The sequence below is a fragment of the Panulirus ornatus genome, chromosome 2, assembly GCF_036320965.1.
Source record: "Panulirus ornatus isolate Po-2019 chromosome 2, ASM3632096v1, whole genome shotgun sequence".
Classification (NCBI taxonomy): domain Eukaryota; kingdom Metazoa; phylum Arthropoda; class Malacostraca; order Decapoda; family Palinuridae; genus Panulirus; species Panulirus ornatus.
This window is the reverse complement of record NC_092225.1, coordinates 21,891,936-21,914,771: the sequence shown is the minus strand read 5'-3', so window position 1 is coordinate 21,914,771 and position 22,836 is coordinate 21,891,936. Positions and strand designations below refer to the sequence as shown.

Here is a 22,836-nt window from a genome sequence, read left to right as displayed (position 1 = left end):
CACACACACACACACACACACACACACACACACACACACATTTTGCTTCAGTTCTCCCAGTCAAAATTGCTATATCAGAAGTTCACATCTCATACAGGTGAGAGAAGACATAATGTGACCAGAGAGAGAGAGAGAGAGAGAGAGAGAGAGAGAGAGAGAGAGAGAGAGAGAGAGAGAGAGAGAGAGGTTTCTCTCCATTAATAAGATGATCAACAATATCAGGAATTGGATGAAGGTCTTCACTCGTGGCATCACATCGTAACACGGACGATACCTTAACAACAGCTGGCTGACGTGGGCTACAACAGGACCCGGCAAGGACTTGCAAACAGCACCAGCTGCACCAGAGGCGTGCAAACAGCACCAGCTGCACCAGAGGCTTGCAAACAGCACCAGCTTCACCACAGGCGTGCAAACAGCACCAGCTGCACCAGAGGCTTGCAAACAGCACCAGCTGCACCACAGGCGTGCAAACAACACCAGCTGCACCACAGGCTTGCAAACAGCACCAGCTGCACCCAGGCGTGCAAACAGCACCAGCTGCAGTGGCGGAGTGACCCGTGCTACATCCACCCGGCTGTATTTATGGACCCGGATCATCTCAGAGCAGACTGTGGGAGGGTCTTCCAGTCAATGGCAAGGCCTCGAAAGGTTAGACAGAGGACAAGTTTTCGATTCCCGTAGGAGACGGATGACTGATGAAAGATTAGGTTTTAGAAAATATTCATTGAATTTCGTTCACACACACACACACACACACACACACACACACACACACACACACACACACACACACACACACACACACACAGACGGGTCTTCTTGATATAGTGGTTAGCGTTACAGACCATGAGTCTGCATGGCACAGCCAGGGGTCGAATCCGCATAGGTTCGAGTCTTGGGAGTGGCAGTCGGCCCACGAACCCAACCCAAGTGTTCATCGCCCCTCAGGGTTGGTTGATGAATGGGTACTTGGCTTAGGCTGGTGTATGTGTGTGTGTGTGTGTGTGTGTGTGTGTGTGTGTGTGTGTGTGTGTGTGTGTGTGTGTGCATACATAGAAGTAAAGACTTGGTACATATGTCCACAATTAAGAGACGGGGCAACGCAAGTGTTACAACTCTCTACCCGAGATGCACAAATGGCAACTGGGTAATGTAAACCCAACGGGATATGATCGGTCGAGACCCCGTTGTTCACGGACGTGAGACGAAGAGCGTTCCATTACTAGTAATCGAATAGTCATTTCCCTGGTATGGGTTCCATAGCCTAACCCTCACGTGACCATTTCCCACACAAATGGGAGCAGTTCCAATCCTTTTGTCAGAGGGACATAATGTATTCTGTGAAAGTGCCTGCTTATTGCACCATATATATATATATATATATATATATATATATATATATATATATATATATATATATATATATATATATATATATATATATATATATATATATATATATATATATATATGCGCTACCTCGCAAACGCGGGAGACAGCGACAAAGCAAAAAAAAAAAAATTATATATATATATATATATATATATATATATATATATATATATATATATATATATATATATATATATATATATATATATATATATATATATATACACGAACAAAGTGCATAGGAATGCGCACCTTCATAGAACATACAAACCTCCAACAGCCAGGATCCTATGCACTTTGTTCGTATTCATATACCTCCGCGTTGTACAGTTAGGTTCGGAAAATGCTATCTGCTGGCTATGTGCGCCTGTCGGGAAATGACCGGTGTAGACCCCGTTGCTCACCAACGTGAGACGAAGGGTATTCGAGTACATAGTATTCGAATAGTCATTTTTCCTAATAGCCAGGCCCATAGCCAAGCGGTAGCACTTCCGCTTGTGGCACAGGGGTCCCGGGTTCGATCTGGCTGTTGGAGGTTTGTATGATAAATATATATATATATATATATATATATATATATATATATATATATATATATATATATATATATATATATATATATATATATATATATATATATATATATATATATATATATATATATATATATATATATATATATATATATAAAGCCAGATCATTGTCGACCAGTTCCTAGGGGAAGGATGAACAGCTGGGTTGACTGTAGACCGGCTGCCGCAACCAGGATTCCAACCTATACGCTCGACCCTCGGCGGCCCTTGAATGCGTCACGACCAACAATGCTTAAAATCGTTTATTACATAATAGTACTATGCATATTCACCCTTATGGAAGTATGCAGTAAGAGTGACGAGAGGCTTTTGATGAGCAGAGGTCATGTCTCTTGGCAATACGTGTTTTCGAGTGTATTGGTATATTATCGATCTTGGCTTCAGGTCTTGCAGTGCCATTGCGACGTGGTCACCACCCTACACACACTGGTTACCACCCCACACTCATGGTCACCACCCTACACTCACTGGCCACTACCCTACACCCACTGGTCACCACCTTACACCCACTGGTCGCAACCCTACACTCATGGTCACCACCCTACACCCACTGGTCACCACCTTACACCCACTGGTCGCAACCCTACACTCATGGTCACCACCCTACACTCATGGTCACCACCCTACACTCACTAGTCACCACCCTACACTCACTGGCCACCAGCCTACACCCACTGGTCACCACCCTACACTCAATGGTCACCACCCTACACCAGCTGCTCACCACCCTACACTCACTGGCCACCACCCTACACCCACTGCTCACCACCCTACACTCACTGGTCACCACCCTACACTCACTGCTCACCACCCCACACCCGCTGGCCACCACCCTACACTCACTAGTCACCACCCTACACCCACTGGTCACCACTCTCTCTTGAACGTGTATAAGACACATATTAATGACGACTGTGGGGTGTTGAGAAATTTTTCACTTGGACATCTTACCCTGACGGAGCCGTGTACTGTACACTGAAGAAAAGTACTGAGTCCTAACGGCACAAGAAATTAAAATACCTCTAGGATTTCCATATTGATTTACCTCTCAATCGCAGTTATCTGACACAGGGTGGCAATGAGTCACACATACAGTTCCTCAGAGTAACGAGTAGAGACAGGCTCGCATCTTATCCTCGACCAGACACTACGACAGTACGGCTATCAGCTCACACTCGGCTCGACGCCTAAGAAAACAAGAGACTAGTCATCCAAGTTAGCCTCTGTCCACGAGGATCACTTCATGGTGTATACTACAGACCTTCATTGCCACATGGCTTCTACGGTGACCACTGCTAAGGCGCGTCTCGGACACCTACAGCAGGAGGGGTCACACACACACACACACACACACACACACACACACACACACCAGGGGGTCCCACCAGGAGGCTCACGCGTCTCGGGATGACATACTCACACCACTCGAAGCCGATCGAGACTTCTCCCGCCTCTCTCTCTCTCTCTCTCTCTCTCTCTCTCTCTCTCTCCCCTCCTGGCGTCCCTTCTCCCGACGCCACGGACATAACGTTACCCTTTCGGATCTGTTTCGATCAGGTGGAGTTGCCAAGAAACGTCGCGACAATTTTCACGAGCCACCAGCAGTATTCCCATTATCGAACACGCCACCAAGAACTAAAAGGGTAAAACCTCCCCTTCAACTCAACGTTAGTAATACGTAATACATTCGTCTACAACCGTCGAGTTCAATATGAATTATCTGTCTAAAAGAATAAATGAAGGGGGCTGGACACACGATATTTTTTTTTTCTCAAAGCTTGTTTATAGAAGTGAATGTTCCAATAACAACCTTTGTGCCTTAGAATCTAATCCAGAATGGAAAATGTCGTCTATATTGAAAAATAAAACAAATATACTTTTAGGGGAAATATAAAAGAAAATGCAGGGCCATTTTTCAGACCTTTTTTCTGGTCAATGTTAGAATGTTACTCTTTGGTTTATGGTTCTCAGTCTTTATGATATGCAAATATCGTCTCTTTATTAGTTTCTTTCTGTTTTAGATAATGTTTTATATACCTCCTGGGGATGAGGGAGAAAGAATACTTCCTACGTATCTCCACCTGTGTAACAGAAAGCAATGAAGATGGGCAAGAACACGGGAATCTGTAAGTCCTCCCCTCCTGTATTGCTTTCCAAAAGAAGGAACAGACGAAAGAACCACATAAGGATCTTTTATCCGCTAAGGTTCAAGTCATCTCTTGCGGACGCTACCTCGCTCATGCAGGAAATGGTGATCGTGAATTTAAGAGGAAGTATAAAGAGAAAGGAGCCACACTTTGTTATGTCATTACTAATAGATAAATACCATTACTTAAAGATGATGAGGGAGGGAGCAACGTCTGTGTATCTGTGTTGCTTAATCTATTAATAAGTTCTCTTGAAACTCCTGTGTGTGTTGGCGGTGATAGTCTTGCATTACTTTGGTTAGACATTAATGAAGTTCATCCATAAAGATTTGAGTTCTATTGACATTGTATTAGATTTCCTTTCTTTTTCAAATCTTAGGTTTCTGTTTTTTCTTGAGAATTGATAATGTGTTGCAATTTGAATTCATACTTTGGTAAAATTCTGGATTTTATTTCTACACTTGAGAACATTTCTTTTTTTTATCTTTGAACTCGATATTTCATTTGTGATTTTGGGATTGTCGATCATACACTGAATAACCTGGGATGGGTGACTGTACTTAGTGCAGAACACCGACAGTTACAAAGACAATATGATTCTATTTACATCTTCCCCTGAACACATCTGCCCGAGATCTGACAAGCTTCCTGAAAGATGAAACAGAGAACTACATTCACATCTGATATGCTGAATGCCAGACGCGTATCGTCACAGCTGCATCGCTCTGGAGACCCGCTCTCGACCCGTCACTACCAACATACACCCAACCATTCCACTCGACCTTCGCTAAGAACCTCCCCAATCTGACTTCGATAGATTTCCTCTTTTAAAGATCTATCCTCGTCTTTTCAGAATCTGGACAGTTCATTTTTTTTATTCATGGATCTTCTCGAAGTCGTGTTAAGTTACAGTAGTGTAATGATAATCATGAGATGATTATTTCCAATCTTTAAAGATCAAAGATTAATTCATTGGCTTCGATTACATGAGTTCAATTCTTTTTTTATTTGTGCCTTTGATCATGAGTTCAATTTTTTTTTTTCTATTCGTCCCTGGGATGTTCTCCGTTTATAAACGGAGCAACGCCTATAGACTACATAAGTAACAGGCAACAGTGTGTTGACAACCTGTCTAGTGAAGATACTAACAGAGTAATTCCAGACAGTAGAGGATGGTTAGCTAATCTCTGGTGACACGTATACCCACTGTTTTCACACTGAAGTTTGAGACGATGGTGGGCATGAATGTAACATCGTTTGTCTCAGACTATTGTAACAGATGATGCCCCAGCAGAACAATAGGTGCATGTGTGTGTGTGTGTGTGTGTGTGTGTGTGTGTGTGTGTGTGTGTGTGTGTGTGTGTGTGTGTGGAGGAGACTCTCGTCAGTCATGAACCTTCCGTAGTGTTGCAGGCTGCTGAAGTTGTCTTCTCCTGGCTCCATAAATACCGACTCGCAGAGACCCCCATCGGTCATTCCTTTGCTTCGTCTCCTGCTGTGAACAAGACTCCTCTCCCTCTCTTTCATTCTCTTTCTTTCTCTCTCTTTCTTTCTATTTTTTTTTCTCTCTCTCATTCCCCTAGTCTTCCTGTGTATCGTGCTGCCTCTCCATCGTTCAGCAACAGCCCAGTCGCCCCTTACCAGTGGTGGAGGAGGAGGTCGTCTGCGATCGTGAGTAGAGTTTAACCAATTTTCTTCGTACTGGAACCACATCTCTCTCTCTCTCTCTCTCTCTCTCTCTCTCTCTCTCTCTCTCTCTCTCTCTCTCTCTCTCTCTCTCTCTCTCTCTCTCTCTCTCTCTCTCTCTCTCTCTCTCTCTCTCTCAAAACTCTTCTAAGCTTGTAGCACCGAAGAAAAAAAAAATTTAAGCTTATCTAAGACTACGTTTTTCTTTTCTTTACTCTTGGGGAAAGTGAGGCTTCATGTTCCATCATACATGCCTCTTGAGAGAACGTCATAAACAGACCTCCGTGATTCACAGGAAAGACGAGGGTAAAGAAAGGAAATCTTTCTCTCCCTCGAAGCCTCTTGCATGCGTCTTTTCAACTCTCATCTCTATTATTTGGCTGATCAATGTCTACATCAAGCTTGGATCCCACAGATCTCGTCAGATATTTTTTTGCCTATTTTCACAACCATCATTTTGTTGTCACTCTTCGAACTTCACTGAACAGCTGTTTAAAAGCCTCGTTACAGGAGCTCTCTGAGAACATCGCCTGCAGTGTCTTTTTACTTCCTGTCCAAGAACCTTTTACAGAGCTCAGGAAGCGCTCGATCATATTCCCCCACTGACGCAAACAGGTTTTTCAAAATCTTCACAATATTGCTAAGAGGTAGAGGATGAACATCTTCTGTCTTTGTCTCTTTGTCTGTGCATTATTTTCTTCCCATTGTGTATGACGATGTATTCGCATCTGTCGTAGATAAGATGGTAGTTTAAGTACTTCACTTACACTCTCTATAGGCTTTCCTCCCCTTTAGGCTTGTCCTTCTTTGCTGGACAAATTCAATGTCTTTTCCCTTCAAGTTTTTCCCTTAAAGTTATTTTTGTTCCACTGGAGTTGTGATGTTTGTGTAACTCAGTCCCTCACTATGGTACCTCAAGCTTTCCATTTAAGATATTGTTGTGGGTCGTTTTATTTTCTTTTTTAACTACTGAAATAATTAATCGTCTGGTCCAGATCTAAAGTTACTATTCTTATTTTCAGCAAATGTCTTCGATATATCTATCAATCAGATAGATAAATCATGACTTCGTATGTAACCAGATGAACACCGTGTCATCAGTCTCATCTCGACTGATGAATATCCATGTTTTCTGATAAACGTCTCTCCTGCAGCTGAGATAGTAAGATAAGACTGATAACCTCGTTATCTTCGTGATCTTATAAGCGTCCGTTATCGCTATCGGATCGCCGATGTTAAGCCAACCTAAACTTACCTTTTGTTTTCGCACAGAACGATGGATCGGCGTCGGAAGTTACGTCTTACTGATTTGAGCGACCGGGTAGCGATCGTGTGGATGTGGGTGAGGGGCGTCTCACCAACAGCCATTGCCCGAGAGACGGGCAGCAGCGTGACGACCGTCAGGCGATGGATAAGACGGTGGAGACTCGAGGGTAGCGTGAACACAAGACCCCGTCGCAAACTTTGCGTTCCGATGGCGCACAGAGCACAAGCGGTGTACGAGGAGGAACGACACGTCCGGGTCGTACGACCCATCATCCCATTGTCCAGCAGGAGTGTGTTCTCATACCAGCCTCTGACATCCTCATCCTTCCCTCGTTTCCTACCGTCCGTCTGATACTGAGATCATGAGAAGAAAGTGAAGAAGAATTTCTATACCGAGACGATTAATCCTTATGGTTTGAGGAGCAGAGTGTCCCTCTCACATCATTATCTGGGAAGTCATGAGAAAAAAGGTTCACATAACCTTATCTTCCAAATGTCTCTCTTATCTTTCAAAGTCGCTCGCCAACAATCGTTTATACCTCTGGTCCTCTAAGGAGTTCCTTTCTTATAATCATTAAGTTCATTTCTAGTGTGTAGAGAAAGACATTGGTGGAAATGAAGTTAGGTTTTCTTAACATTACTCATAACTGTTTTGGAATACGTTAATATGCAAGCGTCAACAAAATGATCCTTTTGAGCGGCTGGTTAGTAACAGTAACAAATCTATTGTGTAAGAAATTTATTAAGAAAACGACTCTTAATCCTCATCAGGTTGTGTCTGTGTCCTTACCCTATGGATGATGGTGGAGAATCATTCATTATATGTGAAATATCTTTGCTATTTACTTATCTGTCTCATATTCTATGAAGTGTGGCTAAGGAAAGAGAGAAAGAAGGAAATCGAAAACACATATTAAATCTGTTTCTATGACACGGAATCAGGATTCGGGTGTGCTGTCAGATATGGGTAATTTTTCAAGAAATATTGAAAAAAAAACAATTGAAGTCTCTTTGAATACCAAATGTGGTGTTACAACACCCACTCACATGGGTGTTGTAACACAATCTTCAAACTGAGTTGAAAGGCATCTTGACAAACCTATATTGTGATGATCAGATAATTTCCTATTTTGGAAGCAATGGAATATGACGTGTGTTGTTAGGAGGTGGAGGTGCGTTCTATAGTGTGTTGTTAGGAGGTACGTTCTACAGTGTGTTGTTAGGAGGTGCCTTCTATAGTGTGTTGTTAGGAGGTACGTTCTACAGTGTGTTGTTAGGAGGTGCGTTCTATAGTGTGTTGTTAGGAGGCGCGTTCTATAGTGTGTTGTTAGGAGGTACGTTCTATAGTGTGTTGTTAGGAGGTGCGTTCTATAGTGTGTTGTTAGGTGGCGCGTTCTATAGTGTGTTGTTAGGAGGTGCGTTCTATAGTGTGTTGTTAGGTGGTGCGTTCTATAGTGTGTTGTTAGGTGGTGCGTTCTATAGTGTGTTGTTAGGTGGTGCGTTCTATAGTGTGTTGTTAGGTGGTGCGTTCTATAGTGTGTTGTTAGGTGGTGCGTTCTATAGTGTGTTGTTAGGAGGTGCGTTCTATAGTGTGTTGTTAGATGGTGCGTTCTATAGTGTGTTGTTAGGAGGTGCGTTCTATAGTGTGTTGTTAGGAAGTGCATTCTATAGTGTGTTGTTAGGTGGCGCGTTCTATAGTGTGTTGTTAGGATGTGCATTCTATAGTGTGTTGTTAGGTGGCGCGTTCTATAGTGCGTTGTTAGGAGGTGCGTTCTATAGTGTGTTGTTAGGAGGTGCGTTCTATAGTGTGTTGTTAGGAGGTGCATTCTATAGTGTGTTGTTAGGAGGTGCGTTCTATAGTGTGTTGTTAGGTGGCGCGTTCTATAGTGTGTTGTTAGGAGGTGCGTTCTATAGTGTGTTGTTAGGAGGTGCGTTCTATAGTGTGTTGTTAGGAGGTGCATTCTATAGTGTGTTGTTAGGATGCGCATTCTATAGTGTGTTGTTAGGAGGTGCATTCTATAGTGTGTTGTTAGGTGGCGCGTTCTATAGTGTGTTGTTAGGTGACGCGTTCTATAGTGTGTTGTTAGGAGGTGCGTTCTATAGTGCGTTGTTAGGAGGTGCGTTCTATAGTGTGTTGTTCGGAGGTGCGTTCTATAGTGTGTTGTTAGGTGACGCGTTCTATAGTGTGTTGTTAGGAGGTGCGTTCTATAGTGCGTTGTTAGGAGGTGCGTTCTATAGTGTGTTGTTCGGAGGTGCGTTCTATAGTGTGTTGTTAGGTGGCGCGTTCTATAGTGTGTTGTTAGGAGGTGCGTTCTATAGTGTGTTGTTCGGAGGTGCCATAATGTTAGATTAATAGTAAGATTTATTCTCATGTTTGTCTTTCCAGCGACAGCAATGCCTTCTTCTTCAGTAGGGCTTCTCGTATCCAGCGTTCTGTTGCTGTGGATGGTGGAGACGAGGGAAGCGCTCAACCATCCTGACAAGTCTGGTAGTCTAGTGGATGGTTCCTTGAGCCAGGTGGGCAGGATAGTCAGCCAGGTGGTGAGGTACCACCACCTGGCTGGGTGTCACCTGGTGCTGGCCTCCACCACCACAACAGACCACACCACAATCTTCCCTTCGATTCTCAGGTAAGTAGGTCACGTCTGTACTTACAGGGTGATGAGAATCACTTTAACCAAAATAAAAATGGATTACCTTTTTTTTTTTGGATTATATGAATCGATAGCAAAATGAAAATGGATTTTTTTAACACTATATGAACGATAGATATCCATTTGTACATGAAAAACCTCAGTCAAGAGGATGTTTGGTTATTCTCCTTCAACTCCAATCTCAAGACATCTCAAACCATATCTAGTAGGTTAGTTAACTTTTATCCATCAAGACTTCTCAAGTCTGTATAATATCTGTAATACCTCAACTGTGTACCTGTAGACGAATCGTCTGCCTAGAATCAATAAATCATTGTTTATTTACTTAATATGTGTTTAGGAAGATCAGATGTTAACTTGTGATGGAATCCAAATCCTTCTTCCAGGCACCTGTCAGCTGGAGGACAGGCCAGCAAAGTGGTGGACGTCGGGCTGTTGTTCTCTCAAGAGGAGCCAACACAGGACCACCTCCAGCATGGTCTCTGGCACGACGCGAGGACCACCTGTCGTGCCCTCATCCTGTATGTTGGAGCCGCCTTTGATGAATACACGATCAAGTAATGAAGTCTGAAGTTTATTCCATCATTCTTCTACACTTCCTTCCATTTGTACCAAAGCATAACTCTATTATCCAAGACTGTGAATTTTCACTTTATCCTAGACTGTGTATTTTCTTCGTAAATGTTAAGTAATGAGATGATTCATACAGCTGAATACGACCGTATTCAAAGAGCAAACAGACTTTATCTTTTCTTGTTTTTCTTTCACGTGCCAAAGCCCCTTGTGGCAACGTATGGGTGGAAACATTACGTCAAATAAGGACATTTATTCTCTAGGAGAAATTTTTTTCCCATATACAATCTACCGAAAATGTTATCAATACGATTTGCATCTCGTGGTGGAAAAGACAAACCTAACAATATTTTCTTTCCTTTTACGTCAGATTCCTGGAGGCATCAGGACTGTGGCTAGAGCCAGACACAACCACAGTGGTGATCGGTGGGAGGACAGCAGTGACAACCATCGTCCACCACGCTGGTCTACGTAACACCATCCACTTGATCCTCCTGGCTCTCGATGACGTCGCCCCTCCTATACCATCCGTGCAGACGCTGCTCAGGAAGGGAACCGTTGAGAAAGGTAATGATGCAAGTGTACAGCGGCGCGCTACTGCAAGTGGTCATTTGTAAAATCCATGTTGCTCCTCCGTTCATTGATGTTCGTATTGTCGAAGTTCACGTTGTTGAGGCTAATCTATCTATCTATCTATCTATCTATCTATCTATCTATATATATATATATATATATATATATATATATATATATATATATATATATATATATATATATATATATATATATATATATATATATATATATATATATATATATATATATATATATATATATATATATATATATATATATATATATATATAGTGAATGTAGGTTTGCGGCAGGGGTGTGTGATGTCTCCATGGTTGTTTAATTTGTTTATGGATGGGGTTGTAAGGGAGGTAAATGCAAGAGTCCTGGAAAGAGGGGCAAGTATGAAGTCTGTTGGGGATGAGAGAGCTTGGGAAGTGAGTCAGTTGTTGTTCGCTGATGATACAGCGCTGGTGGCTGATTCATGTGAGAAACTGCAGAAGCTGGTGACTGAGTTTGGTAAAGTGTGTGGAAGAAGAAAGTTGAGAGTAAATGTGAATAAGAGCAAGGTTATTAGGTACAGTAGGGGTGAGGGTCAAGTCAATTGGGAGGTGAGTTTGAATGGAGAAAAACTGGAGGAAGTGAAGTGTTTTAGATATCTGGGAGTGGATCTGTCAGCGGATGGAACCATGGAAGCGGAAGTGGATCATAGGGTGGGGGAGGGGGCGAAAATTTTGGGAGCCTTGAAAAATGTGTGGAAGTCGAGAACACTATCTCGGAAAGCAAAAATGGGTATGTTTGAGGGAATAGTGGTTCCAACAATGTTGTATGGTTGCGAGGCGTGGGCTATGGATAGAGATGTGCGCAGGAGGATGGATGTGCTGGAAATGAGATGTTTGAGGACAATGTGTGGTGTGAGGTGGTTTGATCGAGTAAGTAACGTAAGGGTAAGAGAGATGTGTGGAAATAAAAAGAGCGTGGTTGAGAGAGCAGAAGAGGGTGTTTTGAAATGGTTTGGGCACATGGAGAGAATGAGTGAGGAGAGATTGACCAAGAGGATATATGTGTCGGAGGTGGAGGGAACGAGGAGAAGAGGGAGACCAAATTGGAGGTGGAAAGATGGAGTGAAAAAGATTTTGTGTGATCGGGGCCTGAACATGCAGGAGGGTGAAAGGAGGGCAAGAAATAGAGTGAAGTGGAGTCATGTGGTATACAGGGGTTGACGTGCTGTCAGTGGATTGAAGCAAGGCATGTGAAGCGTCTGGGGTAAACCATGGAAAGCTGTGTAGGTATGTATATTTGCGTGTGTGGACGTGTGTATGTACATGTGTATGGGGGGGGGGGGTTGGGCCATTTCTTTCGTCTGTTTCCTTGCGCTACCTCGCAAACGCGGGAGACAGCGACAAAAAAAAAAAAAAAAAAAAAAAAAAAAAAAAAAAAAAAAAAAATATATATATATATATATATATACATATATGTATATATATATATATATATATATATATATATATATATATATATATATATATATATATATATATATGTATATATATATATATATATATATATATATATATATATATATATATATATATATATATATATATATATATATATATATATATATATGTATATACATATATATTGGAAAGGATCACAATTTTGCGCGTGATCAAGATATTCCTATGAGTCAACGGGGAAAATAAACACGAAAAGTTCCCAAGTGCACTTTCGTGTAATAATCACATCATCAGGGGAGACACACGAGAGAAATATAACAGTCAGTTGATATACATCGAAGAGACGAAGCTGGGACGCCATTTGGTAAACATGTGATTGTCCAAATGGCGTCCTAGCTTCGTCTCTTAGATGTATATCAACTGACTGGTATATTTCTCTCTTGTGTCTCCCCTGATGATGTGATTATTACACGAAAGTGCACTTGGGAACTTTTCGTGTTTCATTTTCCCCGTGGACTCATAGGAATATATATATACATATGCAAGCTGTGTAGGTATGTATATTTGCGTGTGTGGACGTATGTATATACATGTGTATGGGGGGGGGTTGGGCCATTTCTTTCGTCTGTTTCCTTGCGCTACCTCGCAAATGCGGGAGACAGCGACAAAGTATAATAAATGCAAAAAAATTAGAGAAAAATATACAATCTAGGAATTGACTGCACATTTTTCTCGCTCACTTACGCAAATTCTTTTTGAAGTTCTCTTTACTTTGTGAGGAGGAGGAGGAGGAGGAGGGAGTGAGCGTGTGAGGGTATTCCGACGGTGTCTCTACTGCAAGAATGGAGACATGGGATTCCAGCAGCTTCTGCACCAATCACCTACGTCCTCTGACATCCAATGGGACGGCACCTTCCCTGGTACGTCAGATGAAGGGCAACACCATCCCTTATGGCATTCAGTACCATCACTTTGTCTACAGATATACTCTCCATTCTGTATCATGCGGTAGCTTCAATCCTCAAATTTGATCCCCTATATGCTTCACCGTTTTTATCATCTCTTTCCTCCAGCTGGGTCAGTTTGCAAGGAGGGTAAAAGGATAGAAACAGAGACCTTTGATTATTCTGTTCTTACCTCATCCACTTTGTTGTCTGTCTTTCCCATGTGTTCTTTCCTGTGTACTTCAATGTCCCAATTCAATCAATTTTTCCTCTATTCATTTAAGCTATTTATCATGTTATCATGCAGACCTGTGCGAATATTCGTCATATTAAATCTTCGTGATTTCAGTACTCACTAGATATGATCGATATTCTTTACTAAAAGACAGATATAGAAATGACATCTTGATCACTCGACGTCAGTACTTACTAGATATGATCAACATTCTAGACTAAAGGACAAATACCAAAGATATACTTGATCGCTCGGAGAGACAGTGCTACATAATGAATCTATGTCACGTCACATATGTTCCTCGAACGATTCAGTCACACCTGCAGTGCCAAAAATTACAATCGCCAATTGAAGTTGATCAAGAGGTAAAAAAAAAAAAAAAAAAAAATTCATTTTCGATGATGTCTTTTCAGAGGGAGCTAAAGACATGATGGGTCACACTGCCAGGGTCGTCACGCTGGACGCGGTCCCCTTCATCGCCTACAGGAGGGTCAGTGAAAATCCTGCAGATCCTGTGTACCCACTCGACTCCGTTGACGTTCGTCTCCTCAACATCATCGCCCACCAGCTTAACTTCACGTAATGGTCACATACGTCCATCTCTTTCACTTTAGCTTTCCCTTAGTGCATTCTTTTGTCTCCCATTAGTGATATCGTTCCGTAACGAGCTTTCTAATAACTTCTTTATGCATTTATTCCTATTTCCCAACCTCTGATATGCACAAATTTTCATTCCATTGTCAGGACAAAAGAGAATGGTACCAGTGATTGGTGTTCTTTTAGGTACGAGATGCGGGAGCCATGGGATGGGACGTGGGGCGTGCCTCTGGCTGGTGGCAACTGGTCAGGCATCGTGGGAACCTTGCAACATGAAGAAGCAGACTTCTCCCTCAACCTGACGCCGTCACCAGCGAGGATGGAGGTCATCACCCACTCCATCATCTACAATCGTGATCCCTTACAAATAGTTTCTCTCAAGCCGGGACCTTTGCCACGGCACCTCGCCCTTATAAGACCATTCACAGGTGACAGGGATTTTTGCTCTATATTTCTCTGTGTAGTGTACGATCGTGCGTACCTTCATAAAAGAGAGCACAGTGGAGGGTTCAAACCTACTTTACAGTAGATGTTTTGGCATCTATACGTAGGTATGTTTCCTGGAAGTGTCAACAACAGTGAAGGGTCAGATGATATGGGGAGGAGTAGAATCTACACATCCTCTCACACCTGCAAACTTTATAAGCCAGTTGAATGACGGGTGTGTTGTTGGGTCGTAATCTAATCCAGATATCCCAGGGATTTCAGGGCGGGATTTCAGAGCGGGATTTCAGGCCTAGTATAGCACCACTGGAACGAGAAAGGATAATCCTGTACTAGAATTGGTATTAGTGTTAAAAGACAGAGTTTAAACACCCGCATATGGTATGCAGTCATTACATATATCACATTAGGGCTGATATGTGTAATTGGTGTCACTCAAGTTTTATTCACTTTTGTATATCTTGTATTACTCCTCCTTCTCACACTCCACTCATCACCGCACACCTAGACTCTATCCCTATGCATCACATCCCCCTCTGATCTCTGATTCTTTGTCTTTCATAACGTGGAAATACGCCATCTCAGTCTCATTTCCTTCTAGATATTGTATCTGAACACCAGTTCTTACCAGCGTCACCCGGAAGGAAAAGTGGACTCATCTGTTTTGCTCATAGAAATTCACGTTAATGTTCGTCCCTGTCGTTTCCAGACTTGGTATGGGTGATGGTGATCGTGAGCACGGTAGCTTCTGGCGTCGCCCAGTGGCTCCTGCAGAAGATGTGGTCATGGGCGTCTGGTCAGGGGAGCATCCGTATCGACTCTGCTCTCTTCGACAGCTGGAGTGCCTTACTGCAGGAGGCAATCACTGAGGTTCCTGCCAATATCAGTGGCCAGGTAGAAGGAATTCTTTGGCTTCGCTAATAAGCTTTTATGATTAACATAGGATTTCATTCCCTTATGAAGGTTTTAAAGAAGCGGAATGATAGATAGAATATCATATTAGAACATAGCTATTTACTCTTGGTTAAATATATATATCGATAAATAGAATAATAGACATTTCATGATATGGTGCCATGAAACTTTACGGGATATGAAAATGACGGAAATTATTTGTCTCACTTGAAAACTCATTTCGGCAGACTTGGTAAGTATGTACAGTGCATTACATTTAGTGAAGTCACTCATTGCTCCAACGTTAAAATTAAGCTGATAATACAGAGATATTTTACACCCAGTCCATCCCTCATGAATGGACGTGGAAATATAGGTAATTAAATATAGGTAATAGACAGCTTAGAAGCGGGTAACTAATGGTTACTGTGATAAATGAGTACAATGTGCTCTAACAAACGCTTTCAAGCAGACCCAGCGTAAGGTTTACATTGATTATTACTAATCAATATTCATACAGTGGATAATTGACTCACAGATGTACAAAAAGATTGAAGAGCAAGGGCATGGAAAGCTATGTGGGACCTGGTTGTGAATAGGTGTAACGCACTAGACAGCTAGGGAATGGATGTGAGCAAATGTGGCTCTTTTTCATCTATTCCTGACACTACCTCACTTACTGTTCATGTGATATTCTCCTTTTTCTCTCCCCAGGTCTTCGTGGGCTGGTGGTGGATGACGTGTGTGGTTATCGGCACAGCTTACACCTCCTCCCTCATCGCTCACCTCTCCGTCCAGAGTAAATTCCCGCCCATCGACATCTTCCAAGACCTTCTGGACCGAGAAGGATGGTCGTGGGGGATCCACGCCTTACATGGCACGACCTTCCTCTACTTCAACCAGAGCACTGATCCCATCACCCAAGGGATATACCATAAGTTGAAGGTGAGTGGAATCAAACCCACGGTGGTATGGATGATTGAAGGTTTTAAAACCATATACGCCATGGTAGGTTCATCTCTTTCATGAAATTCTCTTTCAGACTTACAGTTTTAAGGACGGGTTCGAACGGGTATTGTCCGGAGGCTTCTCGTTCATCACCTTCAAGCTTTACATTAGGGTTGGGACTGCAGGTTACCAGGACAAATATGGCCTCACGCCTTTCTACCTGAGCACCACCGAATACCCTGTATTCGGGGGTAACTCCTGGGGTTTCCGGTGAGTTTCCCATCGACAGTGCATGACACTGCATGATGCTTATGACATTCGACTACCTCTTTTAGTACTTATATGTTACAGGTCTTGCCAAGAGGTATGAGATTTTCGCATTAAGAGCAATCAGTCACTCAAGATCGATGGCAGAAAATTTAGTATCACTGAACAAGTTTTATGGAGAGGTTTGGAGCATTGACCACATCAGTTCCAGTCTTAGTATACGTCCTAGACACATCCCATATCTTCCTTCATAATACACACCCCTCTGCCTACCTGCACAACCGTACATAGTCAACCACTGTGGCCCAAACTTCAACTCTCTAATCTCCCAGGAAAGGGGCGCCATTCCTTGGTGAGGTGAGAATGATCAAGCAGCGACTGATTGACGCCGGCCTGGTCGACTACCTCACCAACGACGCCATAGAAACGTATATTAGAAACAACAGACAGAAGAAAGGCGTGGAAGCGTTCGTGTATTCTGAGGTGGGTCAGTAACACACTCGTGTGGTAATGGAAGGGTAAATGGTAAGTTACCATAATGGGTTGTAAAGATATGACAAATACCTCGTCTTTACATCTCGATTAGGTTTTGTGACTTCAGGAAGACTTAACTGATTATATCTTACCTCCTCCTGGGCAGTTGATTTTACCCTCAATCTGTTGATCTGTTCCTGTGTTTTTAAGACAGAGGTTAAGGGAGTACGTGAGAAAAACAGATGAAGGGAAACCTGTTGGTCTATAATGGGGTTATCTGTTGAAATGGACTTTACTTTATTGCCGTCCACAGGTTGAGGACGGGCAAGTTGTGCTGGGTCTCGACCACCTGCAGGGCGTGTTCTATCTGCTCTTCCTGGGCTATGTGATTGCTCTGGCGACTTTCCTAGCCGAGGAACTAACTTACCAGCGCATCCCTAAATAATACAGAGGATTCGGAGGAGGACCTTTTAACCCACTGCCTCCCTACTGAAGACAGATGTACCGAACACCTGTCCACAGCGAAGCTAAGATCCGACAGACACATCGAATTAGAGGGATCCATTTAGAGAGTTCGACACTGTAGTCCATAAAGTTGTATAGTCTTGATATGTAGAATAAAATGAATAGTCGTATGTTGATTAAAGTTTGGTGGCAAGCCAACTCTTAATGATTCCAACTCATTTGGCATAAAACGTAATATATGAAATATATATATATAGGTAGGAATGTAGGTTTGCGGCAGGGGTGTGTGATGTCTCCATGGTTGTTTAATTTGTTTATGGATGGGGTTGTAAGGGAGGTAAATGCAAGAGTCCTGGAAAGAGGGGCAAGTATGAAGTCTGTTGGGGATGAGAGAGCTTGGGAAGTGAGTCAGTTGTTGTTCGCTGATGATACAGCGCTGGTGGCTGATTCATGTGAGAAACTGCAGAAGCTGGTGACTGAGTTTGGTAAAGTGTGTGGAAGAAGAAAGTTGAGAGTAAATGTGAATAAGAGCAAGGTTATTAGGTACAGTAGGGGTGAGGGTCAAGTCAATTGGGAGGTGAGTTTGAATGGAGAAAAACTGGAGGAAGTGAAGTGTTTTAGATATCTGGGAGTGGATCTGTCAGCGGATGGAACCATGGAAGCGGAAGTGGATCATAGGGTGGGGGAGGGGGCGAAAATTTTGGGAGCCTTGAAAAATGTGTGGAAGTCGAGAACACTATCTCGGAAAGCAAAAATGGGTATGTTTGAGGGAATAGTGGTTCCAACAATGTTGTATGGTTGCGAGGCGTGGGCTATGGATAGAGATGTGCGCAGGAGGATGGATGTGCTGGAAATGAGATGTTTGAGGACAATGTGTGGTGTGAGGTGGTTTGATCGAGTAAGTAACGTAAGGGTAAGAGAGATGTGTGGAAATAAAAAGAGCGTGGTTGAGAGAGCAGAAGAGGGTGTTTTGAAATGGTTTGGGCACATGGAGAGAATGAGTGAGGAGAGATTGACCAAGAGGATATATGTGTCGGAGGTGGTGGGAACGAGGAGAAGAGGGAGACCAAATTGGAGGTGGAAAGATGGAGTGAAAAAGATTTTGTGTGATCGGGGCCTGAACATGCAGGAGGGTGAAAGGAGGGCAAGAAATAGAGTGAATTGGAGTCATGTGGTATACAGGGGTTGACGTGCTGTCAGTGGATTGAAGCAAGGCATGTGAAGCGTCTGGGGTAAACCATTGAAAGCTGTGTAGGTATGTATATTTGCGTGTGTGGACGTGTGTATGTACATGTGTATGGGGGGGGGGGGGGGGGGTGGGGCCATTTCTTTCGTCTGTTTCCTTGCGCTACCTCGCAAACGCGGGAGACAGCGACAAAGTATAAAAAAAAAAAAAAAAAAAAAAAAAAAAATATATATATATATATATATATATATATACATATATATATATATATATATATATATATATATATATATATATATATATATATATATATATATATATATATATATATATATATATATATGTATATATATATATATATATATATATATATATATATATATATATATATATATATATATATATATATATATATATATATATATATATATATATATATATATATATATATATATATATATATATATATATATATTGTGTATGGGGGTGGGTTGTGCCATTTCTTTCGTCTGTTTCCTTGCGCTACCTCGCAAACGCGGGAGACAGCGACAAAGCAAAATAAATAAATAATATAAATATATATATATATATATATATATACATATATATATATATATATACATATATATATATATATATATATATATATATATATATATATATATATATATATATATATATTTATATTGTTTATTTATTTTGCTTTGTTGCTGTCTCCCGCATTTGCGAGGTAGCGCAAGGAAACAGATGAAAGAAATGGCTCAACCCACCCCCATACACATGTATATACACACACGTCCACACACGCAAATATACATACCTATACATCTCAATGTACACATATATATGCACACACAGACACATACATATATACCCATGCACACAATTCACACTGTCTGCCTTTATTCATTCCCATCGCCACCTCGCCACACATGGAATACCATCCCCCTCCCCCCTCATGTGTGCGAGGTAGCGCTAGGAAAAGACAACAAAGGCCCCATTCGTTTATACTCAGTCTCCAGCTGTCATGCAATAATGCCCGAAACAACAGCTCCCTTTCCACATCCAGGCCCCACACAACTGTCCATGGTTTACCCCAGACGCTTCACATGCCCTGATTCAATCCACTGACAGCACGTCAACCCCGGTATACCACATCGATCCAATTCACTCTATTCCTCGCCCGCCTTTCACCCTGCTGCATGTTCAGGCCCCGATCACTCAAAATCTTTTTCACTCCATCTTTCCACCTCCAATTTGGTCTCCCTCTTCTCCTCGTTCCCTCCACCTCCGACACATATATCCTTTTGGTCAATCTTTCCTCACTCATTCTCTCCATGTGCCCAAACCATTTCAAAACACCCTCTTCTGCTCTCTCAACCACGCTCTTTTTATTTCCACACATCTCTCTTACCCATACATTACTTACTCGATCAGACCACCTCACACCACACATTGTCCTCAAACATCTCATTTCCAGCACATCCACCCTCCTGCGCACAACTCTATCCATAGCCCACGCCTCGCAACCATACAACATTGTTGGAACCACTATTCCTTCAAACATACCCATTTTTGCTTTCCGAGATAATGTTCTCGACTTCCACACACTCTTCAATGCTCCCGGAATTTTCGCCCCCTCCCCCACCCTATGATTCACTTCCGCTTCCATGGTTCCATCCGCTGCCAGATCCACTCCCAGATATCTAAAACACTTCACTTCCTCCAGTTTTTCTCCATTCAAACTCACCTCCCAATTGACTTGACCCTCAACCCTACTGTACCTAATAACCTTGCTCTTATTCACATTTACTCTTAACTTTCTTCTTCCACACACTTTACCAAACTCAGTCACCAGCTTCTGCAGTTTCTCACATGAATCAGCCACCAGCTCTGTATCATCAGCGAACAACAAGTGACTCACTTCCCAGGCTCTCTCATCCACAACATACTTCATTCTTGCCCCTCTTTCAAAACTATATATATATATATATATATATATATATATATATATATATATATATATATATATATATATATATATATTACCATGACAGAACCCGATGACTAGAATAAGATACACATATGTAACCCAGATATATATAGACATGAACTGCAACCTGGGAATTTGACGTAATTTCATCATTAGTTTTCCAACACAGAAGATGACAAACGAAAAAAAAAAAAAAATAGAACTCAATCGCTTGTCTGTCAGGCATGAATCACGTAAAGGCATTCCCCCTAGTGGATGTGTGGGCAGCAATGCATTCAGGCCCATAAATACAGCCTCCCAGCTGTCCACGACTCAGTTCTATGTTGCAGCTCCAGCTGCTCACAAGCTCCTGCCGGGAGTAGCAGTATTGCTGTGCTGCCTCTCGATCTTGCATATGTTCTCTCTCTCTTGATAACCCGTCGTGAACAGCACCGCTAAATATAGACGCTACGTTATTGCAAGGTAAGATTATATATATATATATGTATATATATATATATATATATATATATATATATATATATATATATATATATATATATATATATATATATATATATATATATGTATATATATATATATGTATATATATATATATATACGTATGCATGTGTGTGTGTGTGTGTGTGTGTGTGTGTGTGTGTGTGTGTGTGTGTCTATAACGATTTAGAAATGATAATGACTTTAACGTTCAATCAAACCCCTATTTTATAAGTCGAGTAAGTGTCGAATTCAGGACGACCACAAGACAATACAAATCTCACTAAACACCATTATGTTCACCAGGTCCGCACCTAGTGCACACATCATCATCACATCATCTCACCCTCTGCCAAACGTTCGGTTCTCTGCACTACCAGTGGCTCCTTCTGAAGCAAAGTCTCTTATTAAGTCCTCGCACACAGATCTATGGAGAAGCGACGACCACTGCGCTTGACTGAAATCACGGATCGCATAGCATTCGTACTGATGTGGGTACAAGGCAAACCCATCCCCCACATTGCACGGCAGACGGGCAGCAGCGTGACGACTGTAAGAAGATGGATAAACAGGTGGAGAAAAGAGCGTAACCTGAGCACAAGACCTCGCTCCGGTAGACCCTGTCGCAACAGAATACGACCATTGTCGAAAGCAACGGACAGAAATTACGATGCCTCCATGACCCCATTCTATTTCCCCAGTGTGACCCTACATTGCCCCTACCAACCCTCTCTCCATTATCATAAGAGGTGGAACATCTACTCTTAATGATTTTATCATGATATACAGACGCTGGACAGCCTCCACATCTCATCTTAATAATTCTATCATGATATACAAGCCGCTGGACAGATATTCAATGGCCGTCACTTTGTCGCAACAAATGAGCAGCAGCCAGACGGACGATGTAGTGTTGGAATATCTACTCCAACACTCATCTCTCTTTCTCCTTATGATGATAGGACTGAAACCCGTAGGCGAGTGAATGGATGGTAGTACACATGTGTGCTGTGTTATAATTGGTAATTGGTTCACTGTATAGAGTGGGATATTTATGTACTCCTGTTACTGTATTATTAAGTAAAGTATCCTGATTCAGTGGTTAGTATCTTAATACCCTTTATTCTTAAAAATGGCGAACAGAAACGTGTACACTTGAGCTGTCAAGTCAGACTCTCTGTATTGGTGTAATGCCTGACACTCAGAGAATGTTCAATAGACCAACAAAATAGATAAGACGAACAATATGGGCGTTACGACACTGGATGTGGGTGATCTATATGAACCATTGTGAGAGGGAAATAGAGTCTTGATATTTTCAACTTTCCCTGTTTAATTCTTATCTTCTGATGCTCGTCACATGCAGGAGAAGGTATGGCATATATATATATATATATATATATATATATATATATATATATATATATATATATATATATATATATATATATATATATATATATATATATATATATCAAGGCTTCTCTACATTACATTATGAAAATACCACTGAAGATGTGTACCACCGCGTATATATTCTGAGTATGAACTCAATTCATATT

At 41.8% G+C, this 22,836-nt stretch overlaps 2 protein-coding genes across 2 annotated transcripts; both read left to right on the top strand.

The window, feature by feature from the left end:
* The first annotated feature begins 8,050 nt into the window (after positions 1-8,050).
* On the top strand, positions 8,051-10,931 carry LOC139752046 (uncharacterized). The gene is made up of 4 exons (XM_071667865.1): positions 8,051-8,054; positions 9,474-9,717; positions 10,128-10,298; positions 10,685-10,931. The coding sequence occupies exons 1-4, from the start codon at positions 8,051-8,053 to the stop codon at positions 10,929-10,931; spliced, it is 666 nt and encodes a 221-aa protein (XP_071523966.1).
* A 2,203-nt stretch (positions 10,932-13,134) lies between these two features.
* Positions 13,135-17,796, top strand: LOC139752667 (probable glutamate receptor). Its single transcript, XM_071668433.1, has 8 exons — positions 13,135-13,267; positions 13,940-14,105; positions 14,310-14,551; positions 15,277-15,461; positions 16,176-16,406; positions 16,504-16,679; positions 17,009-17,159; positions 17,464-17,796. The coding sequence occupies exons 1-8, from the start codon at positions 13,198-13,200 to the stop codon at positions 17,593-17,595; spliced, it is 1,353 nt and encodes a 450-aa protein (XP_071524534.1). The 5' UTR covers positions 13,135-13,197; the 3' UTR covers positions 17,596-17,796.
* The last annotated feature ends 5,040 nt before the right edge of the window (positions 17,797-22,836 follow it).